This window comes from Chlorocebus sabaeus, chromosome 8 (assembly GCF_047675955.1).
Source record: "Chlorocebus sabaeus isolate Y175 chromosome 8, mChlSab1.0.hap1, whole genome shotgun sequence".
Classification (NCBI taxonomy): Eukaryota; Metazoa; Chordata; class Mammalia; order Primates; family Cercopithecidae; genus Chlorocebus; species Chlorocebus sabaeus.
Window position 1 is genome coordinate 98,161,506 of NC_132911.1, and position 17,476 is coordinate 98,178,981.

The 17,476-nt window shown below is 35.2% G+C and overlaps 1 protein-coding gene across 4 annotated transcripts in view; it reads right to left on the reverse strand.

The window, feature by feature from the left end:
• RAD54B (RAD54 homolog B) overlaps positions 1–17,476 on the reverse strand; it is a 98,804-nt gene that overhangs the window by 34,480 nt on the left and 46,848 nt on the right. For all 4 annotated transcript variants that reach the window (XM_073018211.1, XM_008001106.3, XM_073018212.1 and 1 more), the window contains 2 exons: positions 4,497–4,691; positions 822–1,103 (listed from right to left, as the gene is read on the reverse strand). In XM_073018211.1, the coding sequence (XP_072874312.1) occupies positions 822–1,103; positions 4,497–4,691 (477 nt within the window). The remainder of the gene's footprint in view (positions 1–821; positions 1,104–4,496; positions 4,692–17,476) is intronic.

Consider the following 17,476-nt stretch of genomic DNA (forward strand, 5'->3'; position numbering starts at 1 on the left):
GGCCTCTTTACTTCGAAATTTATGTTTCCATAATACTTGCAATGGGGAAAAATAATCATTACTTTATATACTTGCTGTTGTTAGGAAAGAAGTCACCTCTATCTCTCAACTTTCACATCTACTACACTACACTTTCGGTCAGATTACTTGCCCTTCTCCTCACCAAATAAGCAGCTCTGTGATGACAGTTTTATCTTTAGGCCCAACCCATAAAAGGCAACCAAGAAATACCTGCTGAGTGAACAGTCAAATAAAAGAACAATCAGATACAAGCTAGGTTTCTTTTTTTTTAAATGCGATTTTTAAAATTGGATTCAGCAGTGTGAAAATTAACTGATTGAATGGAACTTTCACCAGCAAAATTTGGACTTTGCATGAAATCTTACCATTCAATATTTTTATACACTGATGCTTGTGATCAAGGCATACAGTCCTCAAACTAGAAGTATAATCGTAGTCCAGATTCATACATTTACTAATTTCTCTCCTTACTAAAAAGTCAGATTTTATTCAAAATTATACACATGTATGTGTAATATATATACATGTATGTATATACATACAATTCAGATATGTTTCCTTCAACACAGGTACAGTATTTTTATTACCATATTCTTGGGATTATTCATTTACATATGAAATAATTCCCAAACTATATTGTTATTTGACTTCAACATTATTCCTTATGTCAGATTACATATCTCAAGAATAATGTATACTTTCACCTAAAACTTTTAAAACAAAATTTAAACTTCAAATTCACACACAAAAAACATTTTGACAGTAAAAACAGAAAATTCAAATTATTTTTAAAATCTTACTTGGCGTATATGGGTCATGGCGTGGTTTGCAATTTTGGAAATCCTTCTGTCTATTTTCCTTTGAACTTGGTTTACAAACACTTTTGAAAGGGTTAGAGAAACATTTCCTGGCAGCCTGAGAAGAACGCGCAATAGCAGTACTTCCTCCTCCAAGCTGAAAACACCTGCCACTGCTGAAGTCATCTGGAGAGATTACACCCATGACTTCTATTTCTTTTCCACAAATCATCAGTGTTTGGCCCTCTTCAATCTTTTCAAGCTCTTTGAATTTATAACCAATGCCTTTAAGTTAAGAAAGAAAAAAATTAATTGACACTCTAAGATGATACCATGGTCACCTTCCCATAACTGTACAGAAAAACTGCACTTTGAATGTAAATAGTCTTGTATAATGCATTAGCCAAAATGGAAGCATAATTTAACATTTTGGTTAAAAAAAACAAAACACTAAAAATCAAAAGAAATAATACAGCTATAAAATTCACCATGCTTTAGAGAAACCAAGAATATTTTTACTATTGAAAATATAGATTATTGTACTCTATAGTTTTGCCATGTCTTGTCTGGAAAAATTAAGCCAAGAAAATAGTTTGATAAGCTATATGTATCCTCCTTTCTTGTACAGAAACACCATGGGTTTTTTCTCTATTTTCACCTCTATTTTCACTCAGAAATAGCTAGAAATGTGAAGGAGAACTAGCAATAAAAGCAACTGTTACCACAACTAGTACTGACTGTTCCACATGAGATAGCAAAGTTAAAATACAGTTGTGGCAAGAGGTCATAGATATTCCATGCTCTAACTCTTTAATAAAACATGGAATATTTTGTAATATTAAGCTTGTTTGAATTATTAATTTGATGAACATTTATTTAGTGTTGCTATGTAAAGGTGCTGATGAAATATAAGTATGAATAAGTCAGTCATAGCCTGCTTAAAATGAGTTCATTAACCACATAGATGGAATTTTAGACTTCCATGCTGGTCTATTACATGCATTAAACTATTAAATGTGTAGTCACTGTGCCATTACCAAGCGCAGGAGCTGTGTATACCAGAAAGTTTTAAGTCTCTAAAAACAATAATAAAAGACTGTCGCAATTTAGAAAATACGACGACCCTTTTCAAGTAGTTGAAAATTACTAAATTTTCTACTGAAACTGGCCTAAAATTTATAATCTGTGCCAATCTGTATTTAATATATAGTCTTAAATTATTTATGGTGGAATACTTTTTAATTTTAATGCTCTGATACAGGAAGAAATTACTTAGCTCAATGTCAAAGACCCATCACTCCATCCCAATTCAGTATTGGTCTTCACTTATCCAAATTAATGAAGATTATAGTCTTATCTTCACATAAAATCCAATTACTGTTAATCTCAGTTTTACATGGAAATGGAAGACAAGAATAACCTTTTAACTTTGAGGTACCTTTAAAGTAGCTCTAATTCCAAGATCTCTCATTTCATTTAGATCCATAGATGATCTTGATCCAAAGATGACTCTTTCAAACATCTCAGTCGCTAGATTTTCCTTTACTCTTAAACTTTGCTTCTCATACTGGTTTTTTGTTTGTTTGTTTGTTTTTAGGTATTATGCAACGATGGCCAACTGAGCCTGATGCATTATCACAAACTATTAGCAATTTTAGCATTCCAGCTTTCAGTTTTCTTAGCACCTCTATCTTTACATTAACAAATTTACATATTGTATATCCCAGTTATTTAAAAGAAAAACTGCTTATAGACAGTAACTTGCAAAATTAACTTCAGGTTCATACATTTATTAATGTTATAATTAAGCAACCAAGTCGTATGTTTGGATATTTTCATTTTGAAAACCCTAAAATATACCTATCTTCAGTCCCTCTCCCTACCATACAGGTCAAATAAATCAGAGTCTCAAAGAAAGGTCAGAGTCTGGGCATCGGCATTTCTTTTTCTTTTTCTTTTTCTTTTCTTTTCTTTTTTTTTTTTAAAGAGACAGGGTCTCTCCAGCCCAGGCTGGAGTGCAGTGGCATGATCAAGGCTTACTGCAGCCTTGATCTCCTGGGTTCAAGCAATCTTCCTACCTCAGTCTCCCAAGTAGTTAGAATTACAGATGCATGCCACCACACCTGGTTAATTTATTTTTTTGTATAGACAAGGTCTTGCTAAGTTGCCCAGGCTGGTCTTGAACTTTTAGCCTCAAGCAATCCTTCCCCCTCAGCCTCCCAAAGTGCTGAGATTATAGGCGTGAGCCACTACACCCTTAAAAGCAACTCAGGTGATTCTACTGGCATGGTCAGGGTAAAAACCCACTGTTTTAAGCCTAATTTTCATTTTTTGTTACTTGCAACTGAAAGATCATGTTATTATAAACTACACATATACAAAACCATGCATACTATACCTTAGGGGTAAAAGATATTCCAAAGTAATTGTGATAATTTTTTGTCTCTCATTGACTTTAGAATTTCACTAAAGAGCAATACCAATGCATGAACAAATTCTCCAAAAATCTAGCCCCAATCTAACTTAACCAACATAGAATGTGTACTATGTTTTTCTTTTTACTTCCTCTAATCACTATACAGTTGTTCCATACTTTCATAATAAATAAAACATTCTATTGTAGATAATTTAGTTTGTTTCAACTCTTAACACTGTCACAGCCTTTCATACACTACATTCCTGAAACACTGAACTAGTTTGAATTCCCTCCTGCTTTTGTGCCTTTATATGTGCTATTCTCTCTTGCACATGGCCCTTACCTATAACCTCCAAAACTATTCATCCTTCAAATAGTACTTTAAACGGTAACTCCTATCACGCTTACCCCTAGCCTCCTGGGCAGATTAAATGGTTCTTTTATGCTCCCACTGCATTTAGTAAAAATTCTCATTGAAACAACTGTATTATTGTTTCCTAATCATCAATTACTTTGCTTTGTTCCCACTAAATTATAAATTATAATCATCTTTGGTATTCCTAGTATACTGCCTGGCACATAATAGTTATTAAAAACTATATATTTTTAAGTAACTAAACATGTAGAACAGATTTTATAGTTACAGGTCACACTCAAAATTGAACTGAGACAATGCAAAGACACTGTAGTTGGTGTTAGCCATTCTTAATTTGTAGCCTAACTTGTATTACTACAAATTATGCTGGCAACACTTTGTAACAGAAACAATGGCAACCTCCAATTTCCATATGTTAATCTAGGTCAGGCTTAACCATTATCTCCTTGCTCTGTTTTTCAAAACATTATTGAGTAGTGCTGAAATTACATATCATTCAACTCAATATCAACATATTTTTCAATTTTAACCACTTAGCATTCTTCAAAAAAAAAAAAAGAGGGAGAGAGAGAAAGTATACCAAGTCAAATTTAGTGTTTAAGCTCAGAAAAGTACCAAAATAACTGTATATAGCTGGCTGGCCATTTTTGGAGAAAATGAAACCATAGGATAGGATACGCTTCACTGAGCTAGCATAAGCCATAAGATTAGCAGGCTCACTAATCATTATGAGATTATTTTATGTATTATACACAGTTGAAGCATGAACATCCATTAAAGAATACCTCATCATCTCTTTATAAAACCTAATTATATTTCATTTAGGTAGCCAGAGATACATACTAATTTCAGTCCAAATTGTAAACATTAGGTAGTATCACAATACCTCTTCCAATGTCTTTGCCTTCCAAATTCTTTAGTGTAAATGACTTTCCTTTTACAATAAGAACAGCATCACCTTCCCATTTTTTATGTTTTTTCTTTGAAGGCTTACACCAAACAACACTGAAATATTTAACTAGGCTATCAGATGTCTCTTCTTGTTCCTTGGACACTGCTACTTCTTTAGGAGTCAAATGAACTACAATTAAAAAAAAATTATTAAAAATGACTTTAATGTCTAAGTAGTAAGGTCATTCAAACACAAAAAGCACAAGAAAATTAGATTATATTAAGAAATAGTATGAATCATACTATTTCATACTATAGTATAGTATCATATACTATATATAGTATATGTATCATACTATAGTATGATAATACTCAATCATACTCATATTAGCATTTTATAAACTAAGAAATCCAAATATCAGGTGTTAATATTACCACAAGTACAATGACTGTAAATATCTTACTGTTCCAAAATGAAATAAACTCAATTGAAGTAGAATAACATAATAATCACTGTAAACATTTTAAAACTCTAAAAATTAAGATATTATTTCAATGTCATGGAAAAATATCTAAAAATCAAATTTTGACAAAACTGATTTAATTAAGTGACATGACAAGCTGAGGAAAGGCAAAGATTACAGAGTTCTCTGAAAGTAAAACCTGAAATTTTTATTTTAATTGATAAATAAAAATTATATATATGTAGGTGCACAACATTCTGTTTTGATATATGTACACACTGTGGGACGGCTAAATCAAACTAATTAATATTATCCATTACCTCACATATTTTCTGTGGTGAGAACATTTTTTAAAATGCTACTTTCTTAGCATTTTTCAAGTATATACTGTTATTAACGATAGTCACCATGTTATAAAATAGATTTCTTGAACTTACTCCTCCTTAACTGAAATTTCGGATCCTTTGACCAACATCTCCCCAGTGCTCCACCTCTATCCAACTCTAGGTAACCATCATTCTACTTTCTGTTCTAAGAGTTTAACTTTTTTGAATTCCACATATAAGTGAGATCACAAAATAATTGTCTTTCTGTGTCTGGCTTATTTCACTCAGCATAAGGTCCTCCAGGTTTATCCATGTTGTCACAAGTGACAGGATTGCCGTTTTTTAAGGCTGAGTAGTGTTCCACTGTGTATCTATACCAAGAAGTTTTTAATCCATTCATCCATTGATGGACACTTAGGTTGACTTCACATCTTGGCTATTGTGAAAAATACTCCAAGGAACATGGGAATGCAGATAGCTCTTCGACATACCAATTTGATTCTTTTTGTCTATATACCCAGAAGTGAAAGTGTTGGATCATATGATATGTTACTTTTTCAAATAAGAACAAGTATAAAACAACAAAGTAGAAATGAGAATAAATATTATTAAAATTATTTTGCCTCCTGCTTCTTACACCTAACTTGTACACACTAGATTTTCAGTGGTTGGATAAAAGGTGGTTTAGCTGAAGACAGCAAAATCTCATTCCCCCCATTACTGAAGAGCTCTTCCCTATGTCTTTTATCTCATATACACTTTAACCATGGAAACTGTCAAAACAATAAAATTCAAAAAACAAAATGAAGCAGTTTTTTTCCTTTTTACTATTTTCCTATTTACTTAAATAGGAATAAGGCAGTAAAAGCATACAAAGTAAAAAGATCAGAAAGAAAGAAAGAAAACGGGAGCATTTACAGATGTTGTAACTATTTACATAGAAATCCCCAGAGAATCTAAAAATAAAGAAGAATAAATTTAGCAAAGTCACAAGATCAAGGTTCATATGCAAAAATCAACTGTATTCTTATAGACTAGCAAGAAATAATCAAAAATAAAATTTTTTAAATTCCATTCACAGTAGCTCCAAAAAACAGACATATGAAATACTTGGGAAAATATCTAACAAAAGATAACCCAGATCTCTACATTAAAATTTAAAAGCTTTGTTGAAAAAACATTAACAAAGCTCTTATAAATAAGTACAGCTCCTATTTCATGAATTGGAACATCCAATTTTGTTAAGACAGCAATTTTCCCCAAAATGATCAATATATTTAACACAATACCAATCAAAATCCCAAGACACTTCCAGTAAAACTGGCAAGTTGATTTAAAAATTCATATGAAAATAAAAATAACATAGAGTAACCAAAGCAATTTTTGAAAAGAACAAAGTTGGATGTTTACAATAATGCTACAATAATCAAGATAGTTTGGTTCTGCCCCTCCTCTCCAAAAAAGACATATAGACATTCCAATGCATTGGAAGAGTAGCAAGAAATAGACCTGCTCACACATATACGGTGAAATTATTTTCAACAAAGGTGGGGAAGCAAATTCAATGAGGAAAAGAAAGTATTTTCAACAAACATTGCTAAACCAACTGGATATACATTTGGAAAAGATAAACATCAACCATTAAGTCAGCCCATATACAAAATTCAACTCAAAATGAATGACAGACCTAAATGTAAAACCTGAAACAAAAAATCTCTAATAGAAAACACAGGATAAAATATTTGTAACCTCGGGATATACAAAGCTTTCTTAGAATACAAAAGCAAAAAATATAAAAATCAAAAATTATAAATCAACTTTTATCAGAATTTGAAACTTTTCCTTTTTGAAAGATGCCATTAAAAAAACAAAATGGAAGCCACTGGCTGGGGTACAATATTCACAACATATGAATAAGATAAAGGTCTTGTGTCTGGAATAATTATTCTTTTTTTTTTTCTTTTTTTTTGAGACAGAGTTTTGTTCTGTAGCCCAGGCTGGAATGCAGTAGTGTGATCTCGGCTCACTGCAACCTCTGCCTCCTGGGTTCAAGCTATTCTCCTGCCTCAGCGTCCCGCGTAGCTGGGATTACAGGTGCCTACTACCACGCTCAGCTACTTTTTGTATTTTTAGTAGAGACAGGGTTTCACCAGGTTGGCCAGGTGGGTCTTGAATTCCTGACCTCAAGTGACCCACCCACCTCAGCCTCCCAAAGTGCTGGGATTACAGGCGTGAGCCACTGCGCCCGGCCTAATAATTCTTATAGTTTCAAAATAAGACAACAAACAAATCAATAGAAAATAGGCAAAAGTCTTAGACAATTCAGAAAATGATATATACAAACAACCAATAAGCACATAAAACAATATTTAACACCATTAGTTACCCAGAAAATACATATTGAAAACCTGAAACACCACTTCACAACCATTAGGATGGCTGGGATCACAAAGTCAGATAATAAACAAGTGTGATGAGGATGTGGATAAATCAAAACCCTCATACTCTGCTGGCAGGAGTATAAAATGGTGTAGCACTTTGGAAACCAGCATGACAGTTGCTCAAACAATTAAACAAGTTACCAAATGACACAGCAATTATACTCCTAAGTATATGCCCAAAAGAATAATAACATATGTCCACAAAAAAACTTGCATATGAATGTTCATAGCTAGGATTACTAATAAGAGCCGACAGGTAGAAACAAACCAAATGTGCATGCAACTGACAAATGGATAAACAAAATGTGGCATATGCATACAATGGAATATAATTTCATCACAGAATAAAGTACTAATACATGCTAAAACACGGATGAACCCTGAAAACACTTATGCTAAGTGAAAGAAGCCAGTCACAAAGGCCATATATTTTAGGATTCCATTCATATAAAATGTATAGAACAGCAAAATGTTACAGAGACAGAAAATAGATTAATGGTTACTTAGGCTGGAGGGTAAGGATGGGGTTAGGAAGCAAGAGGTTGGTAGCTAAAGGTACAAAGTTTCTTTCTCAGGTATTGAAAATATTCTGCAATAATTGGCTGTTCTGACGGTTGCACATGGGACTATATTAAAAAACAAAGAATTGTACATTTTACATGACTGAATCATATGGTATGTTAGCTGTACCTCAATAAAGTTGTTTAAAACACACACACACACAATGAAGTAACACCACACATTGATTAGATTGACTAAAATTTAAAAAAAAAAAAAACAAAAAAACTGACCACAGTAAGTGCTAGTAAAGATATAGAGCAACTGAAAATATCATATCCTGCTGGAAGGAATGTCAAACAGTACAACCAGTTTGGAAAACGGTTTGGCAGACTCTTTAAAATTTAAACATACACCTACTATAACCAGCCATTTACACTGCTAAGTATTCACCAAAAAAAAAAAAAAAAAAAAAAAAAAAAAAAAAAAAAAAAAAAAACACCACAAGAAGAAAGAGGAAAGAAGAAAAAGAAGACATATGTCTTGAAAAAAAAAAATTTGTACATCTCCAAGCCAAGTAAATCAACCCGCCAAAAGCCTGAAAAATCTATCACTACTAGAATTCAGATAAATGGTACCTTCATTACTGGCATTCATTGATTTACAAAGTGAATCTTGGCTATCTTCAACCAGTAAATTATACTCAGAACCAACAAAGTTTTTTTCTGAGAAAACAAATGATTCACACCCAGTTTGAGTCACCTCTGTCTGGCATGACCCAGTGAACTCTGATCAGTTCCTGAAAGGATTCAGACTGCTAGAACCCTGAGCAGGAACCAAGAAGACAAAAGACTTAAGTGCAGCTCCTCCAGTTTTCTGACCTTCCTTCCCTAATGAGGGTGTATGGGTAACAGGTCATTTTTCAGATACTTTTTTGGGGGAAATGTGCTTCTAATGTCCCAGAAAATGTAGTGGATAGGTTTTTACTCTCCTCTTTTCATATGTTATTGTGGATATATTTCTACATATTATTAGTCCCTTATTACTGGGCTTTTTTTTTAAAGCTCTATTATACTCAATCTGCGCATCTCTGGTTATTTGTAGAAGACAAAGTCCAAGAAATGAAATTACCAGTCCAATGAATTTAAAGATTTTCAATTCCTGATTTAGACTGACAAATTTTTCTCCACGAAAGGTTGTATCAGTGATATTCCCACCAAGCAAGGGTGTCCACTTCATTACACCTGCGTTAGCACAAAACTTCACCTTTATCCATTTTTAACTATTTTATTTTTTCAATTTTCATACAATAAAATAGACTTTTGGTGTACAGCTCTACAAATTTTAACACATGTATAGATTCACAGAACCACCATGACCACAATCAGGATATAGAATTGTTCCATCATCCCAAAAGACTTCCTCATGCTATTCTTTTATACTCACACCCTCTCCCTACCCAAAACCCCTGCAATTACTGACATGTTTTCCATGAATATTGTTTTCTTTTTGAGAATGTCAAATAAATGGAATCATACAGTATACAACCGTTTCAAAAATGATTTCTCCCATTCAGCATAATATCTTTAGGATTCATCCCAAATTGTTGCCTGTATCAACAATTTGTTCCTTATTATTATATAGGATAGTGACAGACAGTTGAGTTTTCAGCTTAATTTTGATAGCTTTGACTATCATAAAGCTTCTTTGAACTTTTTCTGTGAATTCATCTTTATCAATTTAGTTGGTAGAAATGGTATCTCCTTAATGCTGCAATTTGAATTTGATTAGTGATAGGACATTTTTAAATGTATCTTCATTTCCTCTTTGCAAGATGCTCCTAATTTCACATTACATGTAAAGAAGGTACCTGAGAAAAAAAGAAAAGATTCTCATCTCTTTAAAGTTTTAATCTGACCAGAAAACCCTCAACATTCAGTCAACATATTGCCAATATGTAGAATCTAAACCCTGAATTTTACTTAAAATATTTAAGTAAAAAATAGACATAAAAGAATTTCAATTAGTAAGAACTGTTAAAGCAAAAAGGTCGGGCATGGTGGCTCACGCCTGTAATCCCAGCACTTTCAGAGGCCAAGGCGGGTAGATCACAAGGTCAGCAGTTCGAGACCAGCCTGACCGACCAACATGGTGAAACCCTGTCTCTACTAAAAATATAAACATTAGCCGGGTGTGGTGGCAGGCACCTGCAATGCCAGCTACTCGGGAGGCTGAGGCAGGAGAATTGCTTAAAACCGAAGGCGGAGGTTGCAGTGAGCCAAGATCGTGCCACTGCACTCTAGCCTGGGCAACAAGAGCGAAACTCCGTCTCAAAAAAATAAATAAATAAAAATAAAATTAAAGCAAAAAATAAATCTACTGAATTTTAATATGTAAAATGCTAATAAAATACATGGAACATAAGTGTTGACTGTGCTGGAAGAATTAAGAATCCATTTAATATTTTCTTTAATAGGAGGTATTGACTAAGTTACAGGGCTGTTACAATATTTTAAATAAACCCATCTCATTTAAAAACTCCTCCCTCTTCTCTCTCAGCCTGGCCCCCACCAAAACAAAAAACAAAAAACAACAGCAACATGAACAATTTAACAGAGTGAAATAAAAGAGGTTGAAATAAGCCCACTCACTTACTAGAAATTATTAAACACTTTACTATACAGTCATGTACCACACAAGGTTTTGATCAACCACAGACCACATATATGATGGTGGTCCCATAAGATTTTAATACCATATTTTTACTGTATATTTTCTATTTCTAGATATGTTTAGATACACAAATACCACTGTGTTACAACTGTCTACAGTATTCAGTACAGCAACATGCAGTACAGGTTTACAGTCTAGAAACCATAGGCTATATACCACATAGCCTAGGTGTGTAGCAGGCTATACCATCTAGGTTTGAGGAAGTACACTCCACGATGTTCGCACAACGAAATCACCTAGCAATGCATTTCTCAGAACATATCCCTGTCATTAAGCAAGATGATTGTACTCTACATCAATATATCAACATGCTGTAGTAAAAGGGCCAAAGAAAACTTGATTTTTTTTTTTTTTTTAAAGACAGAGTCTTACTCTGTCACCCGGGTTGGAGTGCAGTGGTGTGACCTTGGTTCACAGCAACTTCCACTTCCCAGGCTCAAGTGATCCTCCCACCTCAGCATCCTGAGTAGCTGGGACTATAGGCGTGCACCACCAAGCCCGGCTAGGTGTTTTTTTTTTTTTTTTCGTATTTTCAGTAGAGAAGGGGTTTCACCATTTTGCCCAGGCTGGTGTCAAACTCATGAGCTTAAGCGGCTGGTCTGCCTCAGCCTCCCAAAGAGCTCTTAACAGGGTCACTCTTTGACTTCCTACTTAATAAACTCCTTTCTCCACAGTAAATCATGGGGAAAAAACATAGCATGGAAAAATAAGGTCAAGATTATTATGTGATATATTTCAGGGAGAAACATGTATTGCAGGAAGAAACACAAACATAAAAAGAGAAGTTTTTGGCCGTGCGCGGTGGCTCAGGCCTGTAATCCTAGTACTTTGGGAGGCTAAGGCGGGCAGATCACCTGAGGTCAGGAGTTCAAGACAAGCTTGGCCAACATGATGAAACCCCACCTCTACTAAAAATACAGAAATTAGCCAGACGTGGTAGTGGGTGTCTGTAATCCCAGCTATCACCTGAACCCTGGAGACGGAGGTTGCAGTAAGCCGAGATCACACCACTGCACTCCAGCCTAGGCAATAAAGCGAGACACGGTCTCAAAAAAACAAGAGATGTTTTCATACCATAAGAAGCTGTCTATCCCATTGTTTCAAGTATACAAACACTCCCACCCCCACACTGCCTCTGCTTCTTCAAATTCCCAATCATTCCTCAACTGCTCCAATCTGGCTTCCAGTAGTCATTCCCCTGAAACTGCCCTGTTAAAGGTTACTAGGAGCTCTTCGTCTATAAACCCACAGGTTGTTTTTAGTCCTAATCGAAGTTCTCAAAAGCATTAGACAATGTTGACTACTTCCTCCTAGAAATACTGAACTATACTTTTGTAGCTTCTCTAACATCCTTCAAATTTTCCTCTTACCTCTTTGCTTGCTTCTTCTTAGACATCTTTGCCAGTTCATACTTCACCTACCTTTTATTTATTGGAGTTCTTCAGAACTGGCTTCTAGGCCATGTTCTCTCACTGTGCACCTCTTCTCTTTAAGTAGCCCATCCACTTCAGTGGCTTCAATGCCGCCCAGGTACTAACAACCTTTTTTTCTCCAGCCCAGATTACAACTCTTGATCTGCATATCCAGTTGCCTCCCAGACATGTCCACACATCTCATAAACATCTCAAACTCATTATGTCCACGTATCTTTTCTCCAAAAATTGTTCCTCCTTTGGTTCCCCATGTCTCAGCCAGAAAACTGGAAATCATCCTTGACACTCTCTACTTTTTCAGTCCCACAGACAATCAACCACAAAATCCAGACAATTCCGCCCCCCACCAGGTTTTCAGAGTTATGTATTGTATCCTTCTCCATTGCCTCCACTTTTTTCAACTCATCTCTGATCTGAATTTCGGTATTACGGCAGGGGCTTCCCAACAAGTCTACTGAGAGCTTCTTTTGCCACCTCTATTCTCTAAAGATGTTTTCCAAATTGTAGTTATCTATTTTTAAATGTAAATCTGATAATGTATCCCTCTTGCTTAAAATCTATGAGTCTTAGTAATTTTGAAGGAAGTATGCTATTTCCAGCTATAGAGACCTTTTCCTGTCTTCTTCTAATGCCCTTATCTAAATTAACTTCTACTCTCTGTACAACTTAAATTTCCAATTGCCAAATTAGACCTAGCCACCCTATTACCTCAACATTATCTCAATAGTTATGTAACAAATTATTTAATGTCAGCCTTCCCCAGTTATAAAGTCCTGAGAGTCTGTTTCGATTTGTTCATCACCATACTCACAGAACAAGATACTTTTCAAAAACTGCTATTTTGACTCTAGGTACATTTTGACTAAATGTTTATAAAAACATCTAATTAAAATACAATTATCAACTGGGCGCACTGGTTCACACCTGTAATCCCAGCACTTTGGGAGGCTGAGGCAGGCAGATTACCTGAGGTCAGGAGTTTGAGACCAGCCTGGCCAACGTGGCGAAACTCCGTCTCTACTAAAAATACAAAAATTAGCCAGGCATGGTGGTACATGCCTGTAGTGTCAGCTACTTGGGTAGCTGAGACACGAGAATCGCTTGAATCCGGGAGGCGGAGGTTGCAGTGAGCCAAGAACGTTACACTGGCACTCCAGCCTGGGCAACAGAGTGAGATTTCGTCTCAAAAAAAAGAAAAAAAGAAAAATATATATATACACACACACACACATATGTATGTATATATATAATTATCTTTTAGTGTTATAGCTGTTTTAGAATTTTTCAGTTTTTGCCAATTCTAAGTCCAGTTTCAGAATTTTCTAGAAAGCCCCCTCACACACAAAAAATTATATATATATAATTGTTAGGGGTGGTTATTCTGGGACATAGCAAATTAGTCAATATTTTCATAATACAAGTAGTCTAGATATAGGAGGCTATGTTCCACTATCCTATGTTGCCAATGATCTTGTTTTTACCTTTTGGAGTTATTCACCCTCTCCATTCCCTGCTTTATGGCCTACATAATTTTAAAAATGGGACTAAATGGGAAAAAGAATATGTATCAATATACATATATATGTATTTATCTTAAAATTCATTTTCATTAAGAGTTGCACGTTAGAATATAACTCTGTCCTCATTTCCATTATTACCCAATTTTTTATTTTCATTGACAAAGACTTGTTACCGGCCAGGTACAGTGGCTCACCCCTGTAATCCCAACACTTTGGGAGGCTGAGGCGGGCTAATCACGAGGTCAGGAGATCAAGACCATTCTGGCTAACATGGTGAAACGCCATCTGTACTAAAAATACAAAAAATTAGCCAGGCGTGGTGGTGGGCGCCTGTAGTCCCAGCTACTCGGGAGGCTGAGGCAGGAGAATTGCTTGAACCCGGAAGGCAGAGTTGCAGTGTGCCAAGATGGTGCCACTGCACTCCAGACTGGGCAACAGAGTCAGACTCCATCTCAAAAAAAAAAAAAAAAAAACTTGTTACCATCAGGATCACTTTTGAAGTAAATTTATAACAAAGTTTCAGTCACTTGTTTATGTACCATATTATTCCATTGATCAGTGAAAACTTTTATGAACATGTTCTTTTATAACCATAATTTCTACCAAATGCAGTTTTACTGAGTCAAATTTTGCACAGCTAAATATTATCAGGATCGTATTAATCCAACAAGTTTTAGTCAAGAAAACTTACCAGTTTTTAGATAAATTTGTAGCTGTCATAGGTTAATCTTTGTTGTTTTACCAAGCCCAATCTTCCCAGATAAAGTTTTGAGGTTTTTAGCATTAACAAAAGACAGAATGCTTCCATTAGTTTTTGAACTCTAAAAAATTTTGCTGTGTGCAATTTTAGTCAATTTTAATTACTTCTCTTTTTGCATTATTTCTACCAGGAGCAGTCACTGTGCATTGAATTAAAAACTGACAAAATATTTCTGCACAGTTAAAATTTCTCTGCTTTTTATTAGGTTATCTAAGAGAAAAACATACTTCCCCTTTTGCCCTAAAGAGCGGGTAAAAAGAATGTCTTCATCAAAAGGCTGGGAAAAACATCCTGAAGTAAAATACTGTATTGTATTCCCAGGGTCTAAGAGAATAGCTGTTATGTCTAAGACCCTCCCTGCCACTATCCCACCAGCTCCCAGAAAAAACGATGAATGAGATAACTAAATTCTGATAATTCAGAAATTACTTACAAGTAACTTTGAAATACCATAAGATTCTCAGATATACACTTTTCTTTTGCAGAACAGTAGAAGGGCATGAACTATGGAGACAGATTGGCTGGGTTAGAGTCTTAAGTCTGCCTCTTACTAGCTCTGTGACCCGGGATAAGTTACTTAACCCCTTTGTGCCAGTTTATAAATCTATCAAATGAATATAATACTAACACTTACCTCACAAACCTACTGTGAGCAAGGATTAGTGAATATATGTAAAACACTTACAACAGTATTTGCCACAGAGTAAGTGCTCCCTTAATGTTTACACCATCGACGTTTGCCCTTGTCCCTTTCCCAATTACTCCCATTTTTAAAATTATGTAGGCCATACAGCAGGGAATAGAGAGGGTGAATAATTTCGAAAGGTAAAAACGAGATCGTTGGGAACATGGAATAGTAGAACATAACCTCCTATATCTAGACAACTTGTATTACAGAAAATACTAATTTGCTATGTCCCAGAATAACCACCCCTAACAATCCCACTCTGTAATTTCTTAACTGTAAACTGGGTTCTGATCTATTTTCCCCTTGACCCTGTAATGTGCTTGCCAAATCAATACCAAAAAGTGGTCAGCATAAACAAGAGACTTGAAAGGCCTATCTGCAAGATTCATAAGGCGGCTGGGCACAGTGGCTCACACCTATAATCCCAGCACTTTGGGAGGCCAAGGTGAGAGAATCACTCGAGCCCAGGAGCTCAAGACCAGTCTGGACAACATGGCGAAACTCTGTCTCTATAAAAAATACAAAAATTAGCTGGGCATGGTGGTGCACACCTGTGGTTCCAGCTACTCAGGAAGTTGAGGCAGGTAGATTGCTTGAGCCCAGGAGGCTGAGGCTCCAGTGAGCTGTGACTGTGCCACTGTACTCCAGCCTGGGTGACACAGCGAGACACCATCTCAAAAAAAAAAAAAATTTCGTAAGGGCAGGATGCTTAAAACCATGTTTTGATCAAGGGAAATAATGTCATTTAATATTAATAGTGGGCATTATCATCTTAATGAACAGTTCCTAAGCTTAGCCACTCTGGAGTTGAATGACTTAATTGTACATCTCATAAACCTAAGCCTTTAATATTCTTTTTTTTTTTTTAATTGAAATGAGGTCTTCAGGTTGCTCTCGAACTCCTGGACTCAAGCAATCCTCCTGCCTCAGCCTCACAAAGTGTTAGAAATACAGACATGAGCCACTGCATCCAGCCTAATACTCTTTTGTTTAACAATTCTAAATACATTGTTTTCAATGGCACAAATGAAATTTAAAATGTCTCATATAATCAAATTCAATAAAGAATGTAAATACTCTTGCAGCTCATGTTTTGAGTTTTAAAATTACCAAAACCTACCACAATGTTTAATATGCATTAACATATAACTTCAATATAAATTTAAGATTGAAAGTTTTTATTACACTAAAAAGCATACAAACATTAATATACAAATCCCTTCAAACTGATACTCAGTTTTCTTTATCTAATAAGAGATTGAATGTAACTAAATGTAAGTATCAATTAAGTATAAAGTAAACCTAGAAGATATTTCTTTGCATTAAAGATCATTTTCAGAATTGTTTTATAAGCATAGCAGAGACTACACATTTCGTATTTCTTCAATACCTCATGTCAAAGCATATATGCAACTAGTACTAAAATGAAAAAACAAAAAACCAATAAACTACAATATTCCCAGGTATCTAAATTACCTGCCCAGCATTTTGAATACACTTAAATATTACAAAAATTATTCGTCAATTTCAATTCTGACATTCCAATCACTGAACATGCAAAGGGGTTTTTTTTGTTTGTTTATTTTGTTTTTGAGACAGGGTCTTACTCTCTTGCCCAGGCTGGAGTACAGTGGTGTGATCAGGGCTCACTGCAACCTCTGCCTCTCAGATTCAAGCAATTCTCCTGCCTCAGCCTCCTGAGTAGCTGGGATTCCAGGTGCCTGCCACCACGCCCAGCTGATTTTTGTATTTTTAGTAGAGACAGGGTTTCACCATGGTGGCCAGGTTGGTTTCAAACTCCTGACCTCAAGCGATCCACCCACTGGAGCCTCCCAAATTGCTGGGATGACAGGTGTGAGCCACTATGCCCAGCCTTTTGCAAAGATTACAAAAAAAAAAAAAAAAAAAAAAAACCCTCATACCCTGTTGATGGAAGTGTAAAATGATATAATCACTTTAGAAAATGTCTGGCAATTTCTTAAAGCTTAAATCTATATGGTTCCCTAATCTAGTATTATGCCCATGAAAAACTTGCACAAGAATATTCATAGAATCTTTATACATAATAGCCAAAAAACATGGAAATTGCCAAGAAGTCCATCAAAAGATAAT